Source organism: Artibeus jamaicensis, unplaced genomic scaffold (genome assembly GCF_021234435.1).
Source record: "Artibeus jamaicensis isolate MK-2021 breed Jamaican fruit bat unplaced genomic scaffold, CSHL_Jam_final contig_64, whole genome shotgun sequence".
Classification (NCBI taxonomy): Eukaryota; Metazoa; Chordata; class Mammalia; order Chiroptera; family Phyllostomidae; genus Artibeus; species Artibeus jamaicensis.
In genome coordinates, this window is record NW_026521911.1 from 4,488,286 (window position 1) to 4,511,459 (window position 23,174).

At 39.7% G+C, this 23,174-nt stretch overlaps 1 protein-coding gene across 1 annotated transcript; it reads right to left on the reverse strand.

The window, feature by feature from the left end:
* Positions 1 to 4,647: 4,647 nt before the first annotated feature.
* THAP12 (THAP domain containing 12) lies at positions 4,648 to 23,099 on the reverse strand. Its single transcript, XM_037131517.2, has 5 exons — positions 22,721 to 23,099; positions 16,724 to 16,844; positions 12,371 to 12,478; positions 8,934 to 8,970; positions 4,648 to 7,498 (listed from the first exon to the last, which is right to left on the reverse strand). Exons 1-5 carry the CDS (start codon positions 22,807 to 22,809, stop codon positions 5,565 to 5,567), a joined length of 2,289 nt encoding a protein of 762 aa, XP_036987412.1. The 5' UTR covers positions 22,810 to 23,099; the 3' UTR covers positions 4,648 to 5,564.
* Between the last annotated feature and the right edge of the window lie 75 nt (positions 23,100 to 23,174).

The following is a 23,174-nucleotide window of genomic DNA, read 5'->3' on the forward strand; positions in this document are numbered from 1 at the left end:
GAAACGTGCCAAGAACCCCAGACCCTGGCCTGTTTAATAAATCTCTCTCCTATAAAGCTGACATAGTTATGGGATTACCGTTTACATTAATAAGTTTTAAGGGTGAACACCACTCACTTGCCAAGAAATGATTCTTTCAGGCTTTCCATCTGCAGCTACATCTGTGAGGGAAAGACAGCAACTGGCGGGACACTTCTGCTCTCCCTGGCCACCGCCACCACCGAGTGGTGTAGTCGCAAGCAAGCTGTCCTGTCCAGCCCTCTCCAATGAGGACCTACCTACGTAAATCTACTGCTCTAAAATTCCAGTTCCCTGCAGATTTTAGTTTAACATACGTAACACTGGTTTGAAAAGGAAGTACTATGTTGAATGCTGTAATAACCATCTGGTCTTTTGCTGGGAGGAAATGAATCACATTATTCGGATATATTTCTAATACTAAGATAACAGCCACATTCTCATTGAGAAGTGAGAGACTTACTTTAAAACGTATGGGATCATGAAATTCACATACCATTTTAAAGGTGTCAACTTCTCAGCAGCTTCAAAACTATCCCACTAGACCTCTCACTGGCAATGCTGGGGGTGAACTGTATCATTCATTCACTGAGTTAATATATATGAATACAAATATTGTTTTCTAGGTCTCTGCAAAGGCTGCCACCTACCCTTTGACTTCTTATATTCAACACTGACCATTTCAGCTACCAGCTGGGAGATGTCTCAGAATCACACAGGTTGTCATGGAGCTCACCTCTAGCGGAGGAGTGAGGCAAACTTGGGAGTATATGGAAGACCATTCAACTCAGATTTCAGCAACAGGGACGCAACAGGTGTCCCCCAGAGAACGGGACACCTAGGCTGAGGTGTGATGTAAGGGAAGGAGAACACGTCTCACTTCACAACCCTGGGTGCAGCCGGGGCACCACCTCCATAGTCAGGTAGGGCTCTCTCCTCCATGCCCCCTTCACACCTTGGGCCCCCTCTAGCTGTAAGTTCTGGTTTATATGTTGTTCTGGCACAACCACCTGCCTCCTTACACTCTCAAAGTTCTCTGGTTGAGACAATCAATTACCTGATTACCGTACCTTTACTCCTGCCCCTGGCAGACCCTGCTGCATGTCTCGCTCCCCACCGTGACTCAGTTCACTGAGGTGTGGGCTATCTCACCTTTGCATCCCCACACGGGCTTCATCTCATCCATCTTTGTATCTGTGACACCACCCCATGCCTGCGGCTGAATTTCAATTGAGCACCAGAGGTGTTCAATGCAGTATTTGAAATCAGAATGAAAAGCAAATGAGACAAGAAACTAGACTTGAAAATCTTTACACCACATTAGAATCAAGGTTCCCCCTTTCACTGGCTGTGTGACCTGATTCTTAAGGTTTTTACATGAGAAAACAGGGATCTTAGTATGTTTCTCACAGGGTGAAGAAGTTTAAATGAGTGCACTCTGTAAGTTAGCAGCTACTCCACAGTGATGACCATTCCTGCTGCCGTAACCCTGCTTTGCTGAAAGAAAATTAAGCAACTACCTAACAAGTATTCAGTAGGGACTCAATAAGTGCCTACTACATGAATGCTCGGTCTCACGCCAGATGCTGGCTGCAGACCAGATTCTTGGATTACAAATGCATTAATCAAAATTACAATTTAGAAGTCAAGGTTTGACTCCTCTAAGTCTAGTTTTAATAAGTTTTTTAAAAAGCCTACCTTATATTCTTAAAAAAGCACAGAACAAAGAACACAAGAGCACTATCTGATAGCATCCTAGATGTGTTAGTTAACAGCATTTAAACCTCATCCATTATAATGGTGGCCTCTTTTAAAAGCTACCCTTCTATAAGCGTGCCAACGTAGATATCTGGGCCCATCTCTTCTCTTTTTGAACTGTCAGCCTCTTAAGTTTTATATGATTAATGTATAGAGAGAAAATTAGAAAGGCTTCAGATTGAGTCAACGGTAGTTCTCTTGATCCTGCAATTACAATATCCTCTTTGCGGTATATCCTTGTTGCACATTTGGAATGAATTAAGACTTTAAACTTCCAGATGTTTAAACTCCTACTGTAAATTCAAACTCATTAAAGAGGGCAGATTTACTACCTCTCTTTAGTTTTGAAGTCTGTTGTTCACCCTGTCTAAATAATTTATGAAACCAAATACAGTGGCAGGTAGTGTATTCTATTTATATGGTATTCATGGTGAGAAATAAGGGGCATTTCAAAAAGAAATGAACTGCCATTTTAGCCAACCTGCAGATCACCCTTATTGTTTCTAAGCTAGTAATTGTTTCCTGAAACTGATCTAGTAGAGATTTTTATGCTCATCTGTACTAAAAATTACTTTGCTTTTTCTGGCCACAAAAAGCTGGCTACGGAGCATTCGATTGGAGCGAGACAGCTGCACCCACTCTCATGAAAGAAATGGACCTGGAAGTACACTCCTTTGTGGTGGTGCCTTGGCAGCCAAACAAAGGTGGCAGCATCACTATGCCCAGTTTGTAAAGTCTTAGAAGTTTCAGGCTTCAGTCTTACTTTTTTTTTTTAAAGAACCCAAGTGGACTATAATGAACACGTTTCAGAGATGCTGTGCTGAAAGCTGGCAATGGATAAAGCAAGAACATAAAAGGAGCCTATCTCTTTTACAAACTTAAGAATGAAGTGGCTTTCACAATCGATTTTTAAGATTGAAGGATTGAAGTACCTGGCTCTGGCACTTATTAGCTGTATAATTTGGGGCAGTTCATTTACCTCTGTGAGTCTGATTTCTCAACTGAAAAATGCGGATACTTGCCTGAGTTTCTCTGAGAACTTGAATGACACATTCACTTTGCAGGCTCTCAACTATAACTATTAGTAAACACTGCAAGTCCAATTTTCCTGTTCTATGAATTTCTCACTTTAAATACTGCTTAAAAAGTGGCTGCCCCTACTATGATACAAAAACCAGATCCAAATGTTACCGCAAGGCAACTGCCTCAAGGAAGGTCTCCTTCAACTCAATCTACTATTTACCTTACAGGGTTATTGTGAAGAATAACAAATACATAAAAAAATTAATAAAGCATTTAAAGTTCTCATTTATTTTACAAGCAACAAATTCTACGTTAGACTTCAACTGTGCAACTTTGTTTTCCCAGAAATGAGTGGATATGTCAAAATCAGATTCTTTTTATTAGATATGCTAAATCTTGAATATATTTCCTAGTATATTTTGCTGTTTAGGTATAAAATTTTTAAACTGCACAATGTTTTTATGGATACCTACATGGTATTTTCTCTTCATTTAATATCAATAATCTGATTCACTTAACTTTATCTAGTGTGTGTGTAGTTACAAATAACAATCATAGTCCCAACTCTGTGAGTATCAGGAAGTACATCTGTCATTGCCAGCACTTAACCAAGAGGCTTGGCACACAGTAATAAGCGTGCAACTAAAACTTGTGAAATAAACGGTCACTATACACCTATGACATTCTAATGTTGCAAAAATGACAGCCTCTGTTTCATCTGTGGGGAGACTATCACTGGCTCAATCAACCTTCCAAGGTCAGAGCTTGTGAACATGCCTCTTAACAAATTAGGGTTTTTAAGCTTTTAAAAAACATACAGGGATCATAAAGAGAAATTATGTGCCCCTTAAAATGTACTTGCTAACCAATAACTGTTGCATAAATGTTTCGGGTACATTATTACTGAAAATGGGGCTGTGTTTTGCAGCTCCTCCAATCAAGATGAGCAGTCCGTTTCCTCATGCTTTAAATCTGGACCAGCCTTGTGACTTGCTTTGACCAAAAGAACGTGGTGAAAGCAATGTTCTGTCAGTCCTTGCGCAGAGGCTTTGATACTACTGCCTCCGCCTCCTCAGCACTGAGACCGTCAGGCCAGAAGCCCAAGATAAAGGACCATGTGGAGAGGGCCAGCTGTTCCACCCAGCCCCAGCCAATCTGCTGGCTGAATGAGGAGAGCCCAGATGAACCACTGAACCAAGCTGCAAAACTGTGAGAAATGGTAAACTGTTTTTCAAAGTCACTAAACTTTAGAATGTTGTTAAGCAGTAACAAGTAACTAATGAAAAAGGCCAGCTGTGTCTCCTCCACTGTCATCCTGCTATCATAAACCTGATCAGTTCTTTCTGCCAATGACAGAGATACCCCTCAGAGCTCTGGCTACAAGATAAACTCTGACATCTTTATGACCTGCACTGGTAATGTGTCCTCATTTGACATATCTGCCAGGCTTGTCAATGACAGGGAAATGTACCGCTAGGTATTAAGATGCAGCACTCAACAAATGCACCCCATTCTGTTTTCTGAAACTCTGTTATCCCAACATAAAAGAACTCAGTGACAAATCTGCCATCACATTCATTCATTCCCATTTCAGCCAGCAACAACTGCACAAACCCCGACAATTTGTATCAGGGGTCATATAGCATATTATATATGTATATATATATATAATATTTTAAAATAAGTTAGAGAAACCTTATTTAATAATTTCTTAATTAAAATGTCCCCAATAATCCATAAACCAAAAAGTAAATAAATAAACCTATCTTATTGTGAAGGTAATATTTTTAAAAAGGGAATTTACCAGAAGAATCTATTTTGTCCCCACCAAAAATAAAATACTTGAACTTTAAACAAAATTCACATTTTATTTATGGTGAAATAAACTATACAAAATTGATTTTCTTCACCAAAAATAACAGCAATATTTTCTCTATTATTCCTAGATAACCACAAAACACAATTTTGTAGGTTTTCCAGGTTTTCCTTATAAATCAAGACAAGGCAGTAGATATAGTCATGGAAACAGAATAAAACAGACAAATCATGTCAGTCCCCATGGCCTCCAATCTTGTCTTGACCGTAAAACAGAAGTGTTCAGCATATTTCTGCTAAAAAGCTTATGAAGACATAGGCTCAACGAAGGAATGTAAACAGCAACAACCAGATGTGGAACAACGATGGCAGGCTCTTCCGTTCAATCTTTAACTGTATCTCGTCTCTTTTTAGATCATTGAATAACGTCAAGATCTACACTGAAATCCTTGTTTGGCAAGCTCATTTTTCTTTCACTCTCTGGTAATTCCCTTAACTGTCCATTACGGTTTTTAATAGCATACTTAAAACTACTGCTCTTCAAATGTTAGTTGTGAGATTCACTGTAAGATTTCATAAAATGTACTCCTTCCTTCCACACTTCCTCAAAATTTATTTCTTCAAAGAACTGATAACTCACTCCCAGTCAACTGGATCCACAGTGATAATAAATGTTGTCTAAGTGACTTAATGAAAACAATTGCAAAGTGCCGCAAGCAGAGACTTGCAGATCTGTCACATGGCACTTTCAATGCGATCTTCTAGAAGAACAGTTAGTTCTCCAAAGCATGAGACTTCAAACGGGGGCCATTTAAATAGACTAATGTACTCAAGATATTCAGTGATTAAGTAGCCTACATACACCTTATAGTGTTTGTATAAGATGTTTTCAAATTTCTTAGATTTTTTTCAATATCAAGTATAAGAGAAAACCTGGTTTTTAAAGTCTCTCAGGTATTTTCGATGGTTTCTGAATTATCTGTAGGAAGCTCTGATTTGGTTGTATATAGTTTGATGTATGTGTCCACCATTAAGTCTAAATCATGTTTTATATCAAAATTTATGTTAAGCAGAGCTAAGTTACTCGACCTTTGGTCTGTCAGAGTGTTCCTCAGGTACGCTTTGAGACGCTTCCGCCCATTTTCATAGCGCTCATTCTCAACCTTCATCACAGGAAGAATACACAGGACCTTCAGCAATGCATAAACATTAGGAAAAAACTTGATGTCTGGCAGGTGGAGGGCTTCATAGATGGTGGATGGAAGCTCTATATCTTTTCCTCTGTGTTTCCACTTGATTCTCCAACAGTGCAGCTCAGCTGAGAGTGTATCAGGATTGGGTAAGTCGCTTCTGTACATGTCAGCATGGTGCTCCTCCGAAGTATTGAATTTGAGCTGTCCCATGACAGAGGGTACCAGAGATAAGCATTTAAGAGCTTTGAGATGCTGTTCTGAGAATATATCTTTCAGTTCCTGAATAATGTGTTCCACTGTTGGAACACTTAGAGCTTCTTTATAGTAACTCTCAGATGTCAGCTGAGATTCCAGGTTCCCTTGATGAGCTCTGCGGAATTTCCCAGGGAGCTTCATCTGAATATCAAGTTTGGTTGCCAAATTGGTGGCTTCTTCAAACCAAAATTCATGATAAACTTCAATATTTTCCATCACTTCATTTAGGGAATGCAGCACGGCCGTCAAGCTACTGGCTGCAAAGAAGACATCAGAAGTTTGCCCCTGGAGATTTTTCCCAAAGGCTCTTGTAAAAGATAGAACATTTTTAAGAACAACAATAGTAACAATGAAATCAAAGTCCGTCACCGCACTACAGAGTACAAATGCTCGGCCTGCTATACAGTTATTCCATCGCACATTTGTGTCACTGTTTATTCCATCTAAACATAAAACAAGTGCTTGCAGGAGGTCTACTAATATTTCAAAAGCATCATGCCTGCCTGTCCACTGAGAATGGCAAATTTCCTTTAGTTCTTTACCCCTTTCTTCATTGTTCTGAAAGAGGACAGAAATGACACTGTCAAGCTCTAAAAGCAGTTGTGGCGATCGATGGAAAAAAGAACAAACTTCCTCAATTGTTCCTAATGCAACAGACACCCCCGTAACAGGGACCGATTTTGCCAACCACATATTTAAGGCACAGGAAGAGCAGAGTGTATAGACAGCCTGGGGATATTTCTCTAAAAGTCTAGAAGCAACAACTTTCATCTTGGAAGAAAATCCACTCGACACAATGTAAGCCTGGCCGCGACAATACTCCATGTTTAACCCCCACTTCTCAGTTATCGTAGTGTGAAATTTCATCGCCAAAATTTCGGCATCGGCTTCGTACGGCAGGAAGCCCACAAATTCCTCTCTCAGGTTATGAGCGTCGTCCACAAACCTCACCAACACAGGCAGGTGCTCTTCCCCTGCTATGTCCACTACGTCATCAGTGATAATCGAAAAGAAGTGCGAGTCTCTCACTTCCCTGAGGGTTTCCTCCCGAATGCAGCTCTCGCAGATCTCCAGCATCTGTCTCTGCTGTGTTTTTGAACAGAACAGCGTGTTGACTGCTGTGGCCTCAAAGCGCTTCCTCAGAACCTCTTCGCCAGAATTTATCCGGCACTCCAGCAGGGCCTGGAAGTTATCGGGAGTGAAGAGACCTTCTGGGACCGCATCAGCCTCGTGTCCATCCAGAGGTATGTTTTGTTTTCCCATAAGAATCAAAATTTCAAATAAAGATTTTAAATATTCTTTGTTTTCCTTCTCTTCAAGGGTTAGAGGTAAAATATCTTCATCGTGTTCTTCAGCCCCTTCTTCTGCACTGGGATTCTGAGCATTGCTGTTGTTTATTTCTTTATGTTTTTGTTCTTGTTCAGAAGTTTCCTCAACTGGAAAACAAAGAATTAATTTTATAAACAGGCTTATAAGGAACTATACAAACAAAAACATTCATTCTTGATTGGTTAAATATTTAAAATCTACAAACTAATTTAATATTCAGAGCACCAACTAGCCCACAGACTAGTAACAGAGATTAAAATAAGACATGTCAATGCTGTAACAGAAGAACACTTTCTTACAAACGTAACAAGGCACATCACACACAGAGTATAAGACAGTCCCTGCCCCCAGAAAAAGAGACAGGAAGAGAATCAGTATGTATGAGGTACTGTGTTGCCCTTCTCTGTGTATCCCATTACCCCCTCTACAGAAAGGTGGTACCAACCCCATTTGACAAATAACTGCTCAAGGTCACAGATGCAGTTGGAAAGATGAAGGTGAAATCTTGTCTGGCTCCAAGGCCCATGCTGATGCTGTTTCTATAAAATCATTAAGCTGTATTTTTATATGGAAGATGAGATACCCTTTAAAAACAAATATAGTATCAGGTATATTCATACATTTTTTTCAGAAATCTTAGCCTCATCTCTTCCATTCGGATGGGAAAACTGAGGTCCTGAAGTTAAGTGTCCTGCCCACAGTCGTGCACACAACCCTGCAAGTCCTGCCTCTGCGGCCCCCTCTGGGTCCATTCCTAACAATCATGAGTTATTAAAGGCTCCGAAAAAACAAAATGAATGTAGTTCCTCAAACCTGGCACCCTGTTTCAACCCACTCACTTCTGCACAGGACACCCTTCCCTCCTTTCTTTGCCTGAGTCCATGTCTCCTCAACTATAAAGGGGAAAAATCATAGTACTTACTTCAGGGCTATTGTGAGAATTAAATGAATTGATATAAGTAAGGCAATTAGAATCATGACTTGGTACACAGTAAGCACTCAATAAAAAGTTATGTTAGTGATACTAGGAGGACTAGGAGGTAGAGGAGGAGGAGTAATAGTAATAACTGATAAGAACAAAGACAACTTCTAGTCCTCAGCCTTTAGTGACACAGCTTGGGCATCAGTACCTGCAGAAAGGCTACTGGACTCTTCCCCTCTATAAGGCTAAGTGTCCCCACAGCATTTATTCCTTAAACAATTACCAAGAACTACTATGCACTACACATCATAAGGACAGAGGTTCTGCTTCTGTCCTGACTGCTGCCTTTCCTTCCCTATCCTGGGACACTGTGAGCCTGCCCCCCGCACCCCCCGAAAGCACCTAGTGTGCCAAGTGCACGGCGCAGTGGCACTCGATCAAGACAAACTGAACTAAGGGTTTAGTTGCACAGACAATTCCAAACCGCAGAACAATGCCTACCACAATCCTACATCTTTCTCACAGTAGGTTTGGAACACAAAACATATTTATTTGTCCTTACCAGGTCAAGGCCTTTTTAAAAGGCATTTAGAAGTTGAGTCATTAGTACTAGTACTTACTTTTTCTCTGTTTCAGTGTCCTGATTTCATCTTCACTCTAAATGACAAGTAAAAAGAAAAAACATTTTTAAGAAAACTAAACTCTAGTATATCATGTAGACTCACAAGTAAAAAGCAAACTTGGAGTCAAATTCAGTTCTGTCAAAAGCAAAATTTTTTTTATAACAAAACATTCTTTAAACAGATAGATGATGGGAAAACCAGAACAATTAATTTGCTTAATGACTCCAAATTTATAATAAAATAACAGAGAAAAAAGAATACATCATTTAACTTACTTTATACCTAAATCATCTTAAGTTTGGATTATAAGTGTTTACTGGCTAACAAGAGGCATGAATTATACCACGGCACTTGAGACCAAATTTAAAGGGACAAATCATGCACCCCACTCCCTGCCCCATTCTAATACAGGGAGATGACATATGAGAGGGAATTGCTGGATTCCAGAACATAACACAATCGCTACAAGAAATCCCTGGGAAGCAGAGAGTGACACAGTGCCAGACACACGGAAAAGAAGTGAATGCATACAGCACAGACAGCCAAGCACATGAGGGTTAGAATGAGGAAGACTTTCTAGTTGTGTCCTTTCCTCTCCCTCTCACTCCATTACAATGATTAGATCACAACACACCCCATTACTATGCCAGGGGAGAAAAGCAGCATTATCAGTGACAGCTGGAAACAGCAGGGTACCTGCTGGGCAGCATGGGACATGATATGATACGAAGAAATATTTCAGCAGGCTGGCCAACCCGAAACTATCCCTCCTTATCCTATGGGCTGCAGAGTGACAAGGACGGCAGATCTGGAACAGTGTGCCTCCTGTAAGGTGTGTGAGGTTCCCTGGGGGGCGGAGCACAGAGAAATAGCAGCTGCAGGAAGGGACGCGTTGCGCTCCTCGCCGCTGGTACGCAGGACTAAGAAAACCGAGAGGATTGCTGTGTAGTGTCAGCATTCGTCTACGAGAAGTCCCAGAAAAACAAACGGAGGTACAGAGATGTAGCAAGAAGTAAAAACTGAGGACTTCTCAGAACTTAAAAATGTTCAAGTCTGAATAAGAAAAAACCCTCATATCTAGAACTAGTTTAGCAAAACTTAAAATGTTAAATATTAAAAAAATACTAAAGGTTCTAAGGAAGAAAAGGCAAGTCACCTAAAAATGAACAAGAATCAGGCTAGCAACAGATTTCAACAGCAATAATAAACGCAAAAAAACAAAAAAAAAACCCTAGAAAAATCAACATCACATACACTGTATATATCCTCTATGTATCACCTAATAACATTTGAAATAAAAAATACAAAATGATTTTAAAAAACATACTCATGCCTGGGAACTAAAAACAAGAATTATGCTATGTTAGCCCCAGCTGGTATGGCTCAGTGGATTGAGTGCCGGCCTGTGAACCAAAGGGTCATGGGTTCGATTCCCAGTCAGGGCATGTGCCCAGGCTGCGGGCCAGGTCCCCAGAAGGAGGCACTCGAGAGGCAACCACACACTGATGTTTCTCTCCCCCTTTCTCCCTCCTATCCCTTCTCTTTAAAAATAAATAAACAAAATCTTTAAAAAATTATCCTGTTAAAGAAATATGGGGAATTACAAAATAACTCACAGCTAGCTGACCAATGAACACAGTACATGTCTAAAATTGTGAGATATAGCAAAAACATACTTATAGACATTTATAACTTTGATGTATATAAATGTCAGCTAAATTTTCAAGAAGCTGGAAAAAAGAGCCAAAAAGTAAATCCCTCAACTCAAAGAAGAAACCAATAAAATAGCTAACAAGTACCGCATTTGCTGATCAAACTAAGCACTGTTTCTTTGAAAAGACTATTAAAATAATTTTAGGAGCAGAGAAAGGTAATCATTCCAAACCCTAAAGTTCATAAACGTTTGGAAACACAAAAAAAACACAGAAGAAAGAGAAAACCAGTAAATAAACCGAAATGGCAATCAACATATCTCCCACCCGCATAAGCCCTCTGATGGTTTTACAACATTCGATCTAATTTTCAAAAGCAGACAGTATCTACCTTATACAAGTTTTACTAGAAAAATTAAGAGATTTTAAAAAAAGGAAAGCTATTCAACTCATAAGTCTAACAGAACCTTGATATTGTAACTGGATAAATGGAGTGCATAAAAAAACTATAGGCCAACATTTCATGGGAATATTAAGATGGTCCAACATTAAAAAACCCATCAGTGCTATTCACCCCATTAAAGAATGAAAAAAATCGTAAACTTTTCTACGCAACAGATGCAATGAAAAGTTCACTGAAATGAGTTGACCTCATCTCAATGAGGCCAACAAGTTATGACAAAAACTCTGACTATAAAGTTATGACTATAAACTCTGACCACAAGTTTGAAAAAGGAGAGTTAAGAAATAACCCTATCTGCAAGTAAGATAGGTTATAAAGTCATAGCTATAAAATCAGTGTGGTACAGCTGCAAACAACCGTTCCGACAGGACAGAACGGAGCCCCCAGAAACGGCCCCGCATATGTGTAAACTTGTATACGACAGAGGTGGAATGTTATACCAGCGGAAGAAAGGATGGAGTAACAGGCCATGTTGGGAAAACTGATTCTCTCTATAAAAAGAAAAGTAAAATTCTATCTCTATTGGACACCATACATAAAACTCCAAAAGGATTAAAGCTCTAAATATGAAAGGTAAACAGAGGAAAATCACATAAATGTTAACTGAAAAAAGCACGTAACAGGAAGAGTGAAATAACTTACATTAAAAGACACTAGCATAGATACTAACAGGGAGGGGAGGAATGGTACAGAAACAGAGTAAGGGCCCTACTGGCGGTAATGATAAGAGAAAGCCATGGACTGAGCAGTCTGAGTAATTTAATTTTGTTGGCCTAAGGTCAACAAAAGGCAGACAGGTTTCAAAGATCAGAACTAAAGGATATCAAGGGAATATAAAAACATGCATAACTGATGCCATGTACAGAGATTTAAAAGCTTTTTCTAAACCTTGTCAGTACTTAACAGGTAAAATTACCCATGTCTTTACTTTTATATTTTCCCTCTCTGTATCCATTTGTACTGAATTCTGGAAACATACCTCAGTTCCACTTTACTTACTATAAAAGAAAAAGTAGTATTTTGCGTCTTGTTTTTGTTTTCTTCCCAAGAAGGGATGAGCTAGTGGCCTGTAATTAACAGCACACTTTTGCCTAAGTCAATGAGTATCAATTGGGTAAATTTGAGAGAGCTTCCAATTTAAATAGTAACACAAACTAATCACTTTACATGCCAGCTACTTCAACAAGAGCCATAGCATTCACCTCCCACATTAGTACCTTTGAATAGAGAATAACTTGGTGCAATTTTAACATGAATACATCTATACTTGATTTCATAGCATAACGGGGAGTGGGAAAGCTGAATGCACATTGACGTACCAATTCTTTTATTCGTTTTCTGTGTCTACTATGTGGATTGTTCAAATGACTGGTAAGATCGAATATTGTTGGTATTGCATTATCTCGAAGAACTGTCCTATAAGGACTCTGAAAAAGAAAAATGTGTTAATCCAGAGCTAGTCTTTAAGAATGTATTACACATAAGTAAAATTCTACGTTAATGATTTCCCCAGTACTCCTTCAATCTAGCTCTACCGTGTAGAGACAGACTCGAAGAACTGAGGATGTCAATCCAGATCAGCTTATTATTTATAACTCTTTTTGTATTTGCTCTTTTAGCAATATTACTATTATAAATTAAGAAACTGAACTAATGATAGGCATAAAAACAAAATGTATTTTCATTCTGCACATATATTTTTAATTCAGACTCCCAGCTGTTTTATCTATTTTGCCCTTCCATGAGCCCGCCAAATCTATGGCAGGCACAAGTTTCTCAATCAATCTAGCCTCTTGCGTTTTCTATAGTAATTCTTCCCTCCTTTACCTGCTGTTCAGTCCACATTTGCCACTATTTTTGAGAAGCACCAGGACACAATGAAATAATATTGGAATGGGACCCATGAGACTTAGAAACTAGTCCAAACTATATCAGTGACTCACTGTAAGACCCTGGTCAAATAATTTCCCTTTTGGACCTCAGTTCCTCTTCTGAATAAAATTCAGGTATTAAACTAACACAGCAATTTTCAATCTTTTACTTCTTATGGCACACACAAGCTAATTGCTAAAATTTTACAGCACACCCCAAAATATATTACATTTTTTTGTTGGTCTGACAAAAAAAATAGGTATAACTTTGACTCATTCACACCAGATGGCTACTGTTGTGTTGGCTGTTGTTTTATTTTATTTTAGAATGTAAGGGAAAAAGAGGTCCTTGCCCCCGACTACAGAGTCAGGTATTGCCTGTTTTATAAAAATTCTTGCGGCACAAACACCGGCTGAACGCCGCTGAACCAGACCCGCATTTCCTAACGATCGCCAGGCTCACCGTCTCAGTTATGTCATCTGCACTTTTACATGACCCACTCACTTCTTTAGCTGCCATTGTCTTAAGCAAGAAAAACTAAAAATGATGGTTTGATGGGCTGGTTATATATTTAACACATATTACAAAACTTGTAAAGTAAAAATTGATTCGGGTGCCACCTGAAATCACTCATAGCGAAAGTGATATACATAATCACACTTGTATAAACACTGAACTAGGAATCTTCCTAAATCCCCTTCTAATTCTAATATTCTTATCATTGAAGGATGATTATATGCTCTATCCTAATTCCTGTTAATGCAATCCAACCTGGCTAAAAGGTCATGCATACTTAGTGACAGTTTGGCCGAGGGCCTCAGTTGTTGGCTTTGTCCCATACATCAAAAGGCTGCGGGTTCAATTCCTGGTCAAGGCACATGCCTAGGTTGTGTGTTCAATCTCCTAGCTAATAAACATACCCTTGGGTGAGGATTTAAAAAAAAAGAGGTGGAGGAGCAGATGAATAACAGCTACTACATTCCTCCCTTCCCCACCACCTAGCTCATCCAAAGTAGCAGTGCTGTTCATTTCTTCCCGAATTTGTACTGATAAAGACAAAACATACTTCATTTTTTAAAGCTTTCTTGGGAGCACTGATTGTGTGAAAGCTGACTATTAAAGCCTGGTCAAAATATATGCCAAAGAAAAATAACGACTTCCATATTTTTTCACCCAGGGAAGGAAGGTTCAGAAGATATGAAGGAAGATACAGTTTATCCTTGAACATCACAGTGAACTGCACAGGTACACTTACATGTGGATTTTTTTCAATAAATTCTGTAAATGAATTTTTGCTTCCTTATGATTTTCTTTGGAAAATTTTTTCTCTAGTTTACTTTATTGTAAGAATACAGTATATATATGCCACAAACTATGTGTTAATTGTTTACATTATCAGAAAGGATTCTGGTCAACAGTAGGCTACTAGTAGTTAAGTTTCTGGAGAGTCAAAGTTATATGCAGATTTTCTGACTGCAAGGGGTAACAGCACCTTAACCTCTGTGTTGTTCAAGCGTCAACTCTATAAAACTAAAGGAAACACACTACCTTAAGTTTTAAACAAAGAGCTGTTAAATATATTGGGGAAGAATTTCTATTCAGATTCAGTACTTTCTAGTTCAATCCAAAGCCTCATAGAAAACAAAAGAAAAATACCTATTTCTTAATGATACCCAACTTATAACGCTGGGCCAATTACTCTGACTCTACTAGGGAGTTTGAATCAAGGACTGATTCAGGACACAATCACCGAAGAGAGCAAAACTGTGTCATACCCACAAAGTGTCCTATCTTTCCCACTTACAATCATCTCAAAAAAGCAAACTCACAAACATACACAGTCAACTCTTGGTATCCTACCGATTATTAAATAAGGAGGTGAAGGATAAAGCATTCTAATGAATTTTTAAATTAAAATTCATTTTTAATTTTCTATTAAAAATATTACAGACCAGAAAACAGAATATATGAATGGAAAACATGCAATGTTAAAAAAATATTTCTTTATAAGTATGCATGCCAAAAAGGGCTATATTCAATTCATGTGCATGATAATTTTAACTCAGTATCAAGATTTAATCTTTAACTGCTGAACTAAGGTTTGAGAGTAAAGCAGTGATCCTATACACTCTAGCATTAAAGATAACATGTGGTTTGGGCCGAACTAACCACGAATGTTTACTGATGAGATTTTTATCAGGTAATCCTGCTTTTAATAGCCTACCTTCTATATGAATAGAAAAAACATTTTCTCACATTTGCATTAATTTATTCAAGATTGAAGAATCACGTGGAAATTTAAAAAGCAAAAATAACTCATCATCCTTTTCTATGCTCTGACTAAATAAGAATATGAGTGAACTATATTTTAAATTTCTCGTATTAACTTTACTGGAATTATCTAATTAAGAAACCATATTTATTACTAACATAAAGATATAAAATGGACATGGCTTATGTATTTAAAATAATAATTTGGGATATTTTTACTTATTGTCAAAACAAAGTAATCTGCCTTTTAACATAAGAAACCTCTTATGATGGTTGATCATTATTCCCCTCTGAACAAAGCAAGGCAAAATTATCCCTCAAATAGTTGTGATTAAACTGTTGAACCGGAATTGGCTCACCTCCCAATGACTTCACAAGTATCTGCTTCAATTAATTTTGAGAAATAAAATAACCCAATCATTCTTTAGTTTTCTGATGCCTCTGCAAAATGTATCTGAAAAAAATATCAAAATAAATTGCTGCATAACAATATACAGTGTACCTTCACATCAATTTTATGTCTATTCTAATATCTGGGATGATACAGTAGTTATACCTAAACAATCTTGTTCAACAAAACTGTCTTCCTAACTAGTTTCTAGTGTTTCGAGTCTGCTCCATTTCAACCAATTCTGCTGCATGTGTGCCTTTCATGAATCCTAGCAATAACAAAACAAAGATGGTTAAAAACTTAGACGTTAGTAATGACGATGTCTGATTTCATTAGAAATTGGGGCCTAAGAGGGGAAGTGACTCGGCTAAATTCAGTTAACAGTCGTAAGAGACATCCAGTTCTTGATATGAAATTTCAAATTATTGATGGAAATATTTCCTTACGTTAATTATGTGATCTGCTTCCCATTGTACCTAGCACATAAAAAGTAAGAGTTGGTTCTAACGGTTACACATAAAATAAAAACATGAAAACAAAGAGCTCCATTCCTAGATGAAGATTTCACTCATAAAAAAGCTCTAGAGAAGCTGCACCAAAGAAAAACATCAACTTTACCTTAAACAAATATATACTTTTATAATAGTGTAAAATTTTCTGAAGGCTATACAGGTTTAAAAGTGGCTACCTCAGACCTGGCTGGTGTGGCTCAGCGGATTAAGCGCCAGCCTGTGAAGTGAAAGGTCCCTGGTGCAATTCCAGTCAGGACACATGTCTGGGTTGCGGGCCAGGTCCCCTGTTGGGGACATGCAGAAGGCAACCAATGGATGTTTCTCTCCCTCTCTTCCTCTCTCCCCTTTCTCTGAAAATATATAAGTGAAACCTTAAAAAAAAAAAAGTGGCTACCTCTGGTGAGTAGGAATGGGGCATGAGAAACGGGGGTTAAAAAAAAGAAAGAAAACACCAACAGCTTTTTAAGAAAATAGATACTATTCAGCTCCAAATTCGTCTTCAATTAAAAAAAAGTGCCAGGGTATAAAGATATAAAGATACTCTATGACATTAACAGAGAAAGGTTCACAGGTCCAATCAAATACTGAGTGAGAAAACAAAAAACCCAAGCCCTCCTCTTACTTACAGTTCTACAGATCATAGAGGTCTCAAAGTGCTTGGCACACAATCGGTAATGTTTATTTAGTTGATCGGGTGTTTTATCTTCTAAGTCTGCTCTCCTACAATTTTCCACCCACTTCTGGCATCTATAAATAAAACCAAAATACAATATGGAATATGAGTTCAACGTTTAAAATTCAGCATTCAGTTTCAAAGCAGTGGATTCCTGCTTCCTACTACCCACAGAACATAATTCAGTGAAGTTGACTACTAACAAAATGAGAGCTGGAAGATACCTTAGATATCATTTAGTGCATTCAATTACAGGCAAGATTAAGAAGTAACTTGCTCAGTCATGTACAAAATCAGCAGCAAAATTAGAACTTAAACCTGAGTCTTTCAACTCCCCAGACTCCAAGCCTCAGAGGAGACTCCGTCACCAGCAGTACAAGGAAAAAGCTGCACGCCCATGAGGCCAATCAGTGGCCTCACTCTCCCCGCAGGATTTCAACTTAAACAAGAATATAAAGCAGCACTGTCACTGTAGGGAATTATTAAGTAGGTGTTCTATGAATTAACTAGTTTCTTATGGAAGCATGACAGTCTTACTACACACGTGATTTAGTGTTTACAGTGACATGTACAGACTAGATTTCAAGCTCCATGAATGCAGTGATTGGTGCCTACACAATCTAGGTGAACACTGAACAAGACAAGATCCATGTCCTCTTGGTGCTTAAATATCAGCAGAAAAACAAACAATAAGCACTGATGATGAGCCAGGCACTATTCTAAGCCCTTTCCAAAGGGGTTACTACTCTTATCCCCTTTGTGCAGATGAAGAAATGAAAGCACAAAACTGTTAAGTAATTTGCTAAAGGTTTTAACTAGATCTTTCTCTCACTCCTCACATTTCTAAGAATAAAATTCTGCCATGAGTAAGTGCCACAAATTTGAAAACATTTATCTTATAGTTATTTATTTTGTATTTTCTTATGTCTCAACACTACATGTCACCCCTCCACACTCTCTCTAACACTGATTCCCTCCACCCCACTATGTAACATAAAACCATGGTGAAATGTTATCTAACCTAAACTAAAACCACACCTACATTGTACAGCATTTCATTCGGCCAAGAAGCACTGCTACATACAGTAAAGATGCCTAAAGTGTCTGCATTCTAATCATATATTTACATGGTTGTGCAATTACCATATATGTCTTTCACAGTTCAACACCTAAATATTTGGTATAAAAACTGTCTCACACAGGTTGGTACACTGAATTCTAAAGATATCAATTCTCCCCAAACTGATTTACTCATTCAATACAATCACAATCCCAACAAGCTCCTTTTTGCAGTTTTGTATGTGTGCATGTGTGTGTGTCAGAGAGAGAAATGACAAGATGATTCTAAAACTTTTTAAGACAGAAATTCAAAGGACCAAAAACAATCCTGAAAAAGAAAACATTGAAAGACTTCTACTACCAAACCTTAAGCTGTATTATACAGCTTATTAATGAGAGAGTGTGGTATTAGCATAGGATTAAACAATGGAACAAAATGCAGAGGTATGGACACTTAAGATAAAGATGCCATTCCATAGCAATAAAGACAATGTTTTATAGTGCTCAGTCGAGTTAGATATTAATATGAAAAAGAGAATCTTGACTCCAATTTTTTTAAACCCTCATCTAAGGACATTTTTTCACTGCTTTTATAGAGAGAGGGAGAGAGAGAGAGAAACATCAATGTGAGAGAGAAACACTGACTGGCTGCCTTGCCCCCTTATGCACCTGGACTAAGGATCAAACCTGCAACCCATCGGTTATGGGACGATGCCCCAACCAATGGAGCCACACTGGCTGGGGCTCTTGCCCCCTATTTTTACACCATATATACAAAAATAAATTTCAAATGCACTGTAGATATAAATATGAAAGGTAAGACAATAATGCTTCTAAAAGACAACCTTGAAACAGACAAAGATCTCTTAAAGGTGACAGCGTACACACAGCTCAAGAGGAAAAGGTGAATTAATTAGGCTACTTTAAAGTTAGTAACTTTTATTTATTAAAAGAAGCCATTTAAGAATGAAATGGCAATCCACAAAATAGAAGAAGGTACCTGAAACACATATATCCAACAATGGGCTCATTCAAAATATATATGAAGAAACCCTACAAAAAAACCAGACAACCCAATGCAAAAATGAGCAAGAGACTTGAATAGCCATTTTGCAATTACTCAGATGGCCAATACACATTTAAAAATGCTCAAAAAACTTAAGAAAAAAAAATCTCATTAGGCATTAGGGAAATATTAATTAAAACTATAACAAAATATTACTACATACTCGGAAGAATGACTGCAATATAAAAGTGATAATATCAAATGTTGAAGAGAAATGGGACAACTCTGCCTATCAACAGTAGAAGGAATTAACTGTGGTGTACTATTCTATACAGAATATTTGGCAATGGGAATGAAGGAATTTTGTGGTTCTCACAAACATAATGATGAGAAAACAAGCCAGGCATGGACACTATGTGATTCCTTTTTCATTAAATTCAAAATAGGCAAAATTAATCAATGGTGACTGCGCAGAGAGTTAACAGAGCAGGCCTGTGATTACTACCCTTAGAAAGACTTATTTATAAGATTGGCCTTTTGGTTGGTGTCTGGCAACTTGTCTAGTAAATAATTTCTTATGCTGACATAAAACTTGCCCTAGCTGATAAGGTGGCTCACTGTGCCTAGACTGTGCAAACAATATGATTTATACAGAACACCTGCCATCCTTCCAAGAGTCTGAAATTTTAGTATATGCTAGGCAGGAACGCTATGTGATCAGACTCCCAACAAAATGGTAAGGTGCTGCGTCTCTAATGGAGTTCTCCAGGAAAAACATGGCACACATGTCGCTGCATTTTCACTACTGAGGAAAGTGAGCTCTGGGTGACCCCTCGCCCCTGCCCATGAGAGGGGGAGAACATAAGGCAGCCTACAGACGGATGCCTCCATACTTTACCTGTGTTTTCTCCCCTTATGATCTAATGTGTGTTCTTAATACACTGCTGTAATAAATCTTAGCTGTCAATCTTCTAGTCAATCTTTGAATATGGGGATGGCCTTGGAGACGTCCAACACAGTGATGATAGAATAGTGGACACATTTGGGGAGGGGTAACAAGTAGGTGTGGACACAGAAAAGGCTTCTAAGGTGCTGGTAATGTTCCATATCTTGAACATTACCTGGATATGTTCATTCTATAAAAAGTCATCAAGTTCTAGACTATCATTTTTGAACTTTTCTCCATGTATGTCATATAACAATAAAGTAGCTTCCCCTCACCCTTCCCCTTCTCCTCAATAACCAACTAATCTAATGTGTGTGAAGTCTGACAATGAAGTCAGAGAACTGGGGAGATAAGAGTTAGGATGTTAATAATATTCTTCATTTTTTAAATCTAGGCATTCGTTTCATGGACATGTCAATCTGAAAATCCAACAAATCATGCACTTATAATTTATGATCTTCTGTGTATATGTTTTTTATAGTAATAGTTATAAAAATTATATATATGACCACAGTGTCTTTTTGATGTGAGGTCTGTCCAGAAAAGTCCAGCCATTGATAATATAGTGAGAATGGTTTGTGCAAAATCAATACAACCTAGCAGCCATGAAAAGTGGACTGGAATGTGCATGGGTGAACAATGATGACTTCACTGGACTAGTCAGTGGGGATGGTAGATGGAATTGAATGAGCATGTGTACTGTGTGGCTATCATATAAAGAATGACTGAGCAAGTAGAGCAACGAATCTGTGTCAAATTTTGCACTAAGCTTGAACAACATTCCTCCATGGAAACTATTCAGATGATTCGGAAAGCCACAGCTATGAGCAACTGGTGATTGGCAGCTTCATTACGACAATGGGCCTGCTCATGCATCACAGCATGTGCAGAGTTTTTTTGGCAAAACATCTAATCACCCTGGTGACGTAGCTCCCCTACGACCCAGATGTGGTGCCCTGAGACTTCTGGATTTTCCCAAAACTAAAATCACCTTTGAAAGGGAAGAGATTTCAAACTATCAGTGAGATTCAGGAAAATATGATGGGGTAGCTGATGGCAAATGGGAGAACTGTGTGAGATCGCAAGGTGCCTACTTTGAAGGGGACTGAGGTGTTGCTGTCCTATTATGTTTCTTTTTATCTTCCTCAATAAATGCCTTTGTTTTTCATAATTTGTGGCTGGATACTTTCTGGACAGTCCTCGTATATATTTATGTACACGTATATGAATACATACTTATACAATTACCTCTTTTTCTTAACCAATGTTACCCCTTTCCTAGCTCCTCCTGTCACTGTTCCTTCCTGTCCTCCAGATTCTGTAGCATTTTCCTTTAGCAGAACAGAATGACTTCCCAAATTTATCTACTTCCCAAATATCTTTTGTCCTTCTCTAACCCCTTCTCCTTGCTGCAGAGTAAACTTTTTAAAAAGCTAATTTGAGAATCTTTTCCTGCTTTGTGGTTTCTCATTACTCTTAGGATTAAAAACCAACTCCTCGTATGTCGTAGACCCTGCACAGTCTGGTCCTTATCCACCATTCCACCTTCCTATCACACCACCTTTCCCCTCCCCCGTCCTCACAGGCCTTACTTCATTTTCGTGAGTGCACTGTGATCACTTCTACTCTAGAGCTGTTCCCCATGCTGTTTATTCAGCCTAGTACCCTCCTGTACTGCTTTTTCACTTCTTTTGCACAAGAAAGCCTATGTAGAGATCAGCCTTCAGATCTTAGCTCAAATGTCAACTTGAGGGAAATGCCTGATTCAGATGTGTGTGTACCAGTATTCACACACACATCCAGGGAGGTAAGCCTCCCCCCACATTTCTCTGTATATGGTCTCTCAACATTCTACATTTATCCTACCAGTTTATTACCATCAGTATAAACATGTCCTAGTATCTCCCATCTTAAAAACTTCCTTAACCCACTCTCTACATAGCAAAACTAGTTGAGTCCATCTGACACACTGTATGTTTGTCTATTCCCCCTCCCCAGACTGTTAACTCCATGAGAACAGGGACTTTGTGAATTGTCCATCTGTACACTCCCAGTGCTCAGAACAATGCCCAACACATAGTAGGCCTTCAATAAGTATCTGTGGGACTAATAAATAGCATGTTATATGACAATCACCTGCTTATATTTAATGGACTACGAGCTTTCTGCAGGCAGCAACACTCATTCATTTGTGAATTTCCAGCATCTAACACACTTAGTAGGTGTGTTGATCTGAAATGACTAAATCAAAGAGAGGCCAAGAACCCTCAGCGTTTCAAACACAGCCCCTATGCCATCACTCTCTCTAAGAGCGTGTTAAGTTACTTCAAAGAAGGTTTCAATGCTAATTTTCATGCCTTCATGCGTACTTCCCCCACCCCTACCTCCTCCCCGCCAGCTCCGTTATCCCCACAATAACCAAGCAGATAATGAGTAACAGCCCGAGCCAGAATTTGAACCAGGAGCAAGTCCAAAGGAGACAGCAGTTGTGACGTGACTTGAGATCAAACAAGGTGGCCGGACTCCAAAAAAGAAACGAGGTCCCGGAGGTGGTGGCAAGGAGAGAAAAGAGCCCCGGTAGCCACAATCATGGACTCCAAGTCCCTCTTTTGACAGCTGGGGAAACTAATGCTCAGAGAAGAAAGTGACTTGCCCGAAGTCACGGAGTAAGCTAGCCAGGACAAGAACCCACTTATCCCTCCTGCCCGCCACCCTAGTTGCCTCTTATTTCGGGTGATGCCCTCAGCGCCGATCCTACGCCGGCGCACGTGCTGCGAGATCCCCGGGTGCCTACAAGTCAACTGCTCGCGGTCCGGTCCCCACCTGGGTCTGAGGCTGGGGTGGAAGACTGTGCCCCCCATCCACACACACCCCTCTCAGACCCGGACCCGGGCACCGCGGAGGTGGGCCCAGGTGCCAGCTGCGCGCCCGCCGCTTACCGGGCCGGATCCCGCGGGAACCTGAAGAAGGCCAGGTCCGACTGCGTGCTCTTCCGCGTGCAGTTGGGGGCCGCGCAGAAATTCGGCATCGTCGCCCGCCCGCAGGCGGGCCCACCTCTCCCCTCCCCGCCTCCTCAGGGCAGCCCGCCCGCCCGTCGGGGCAGGGGAGGGGAGCCAAGCCGGCCGGCCGGCCGGCTCGGCAAAGCCGGCGCGCTGGGGGGAGGGGCGGGCGGGCTAGAAGCCGCGAGGGGCAGGAGGGGCGCCGCGGTCCGAGGCCGAGCTGGGGATGCGGCTCCACAGTGCTGTGAGCGGCCTGGAGGATTTACCGCCGCCGCCGCTGGTGCACCTCCCGCCCGCCCGGGACGCTGCCGCCTCCTTCCCACAATGCACCCTGGCGCCCGGGGGTGCCCTCTCTTCCCTTAGTCTTCCTCCCCCGCCCCTTCCTTTCCGCCGA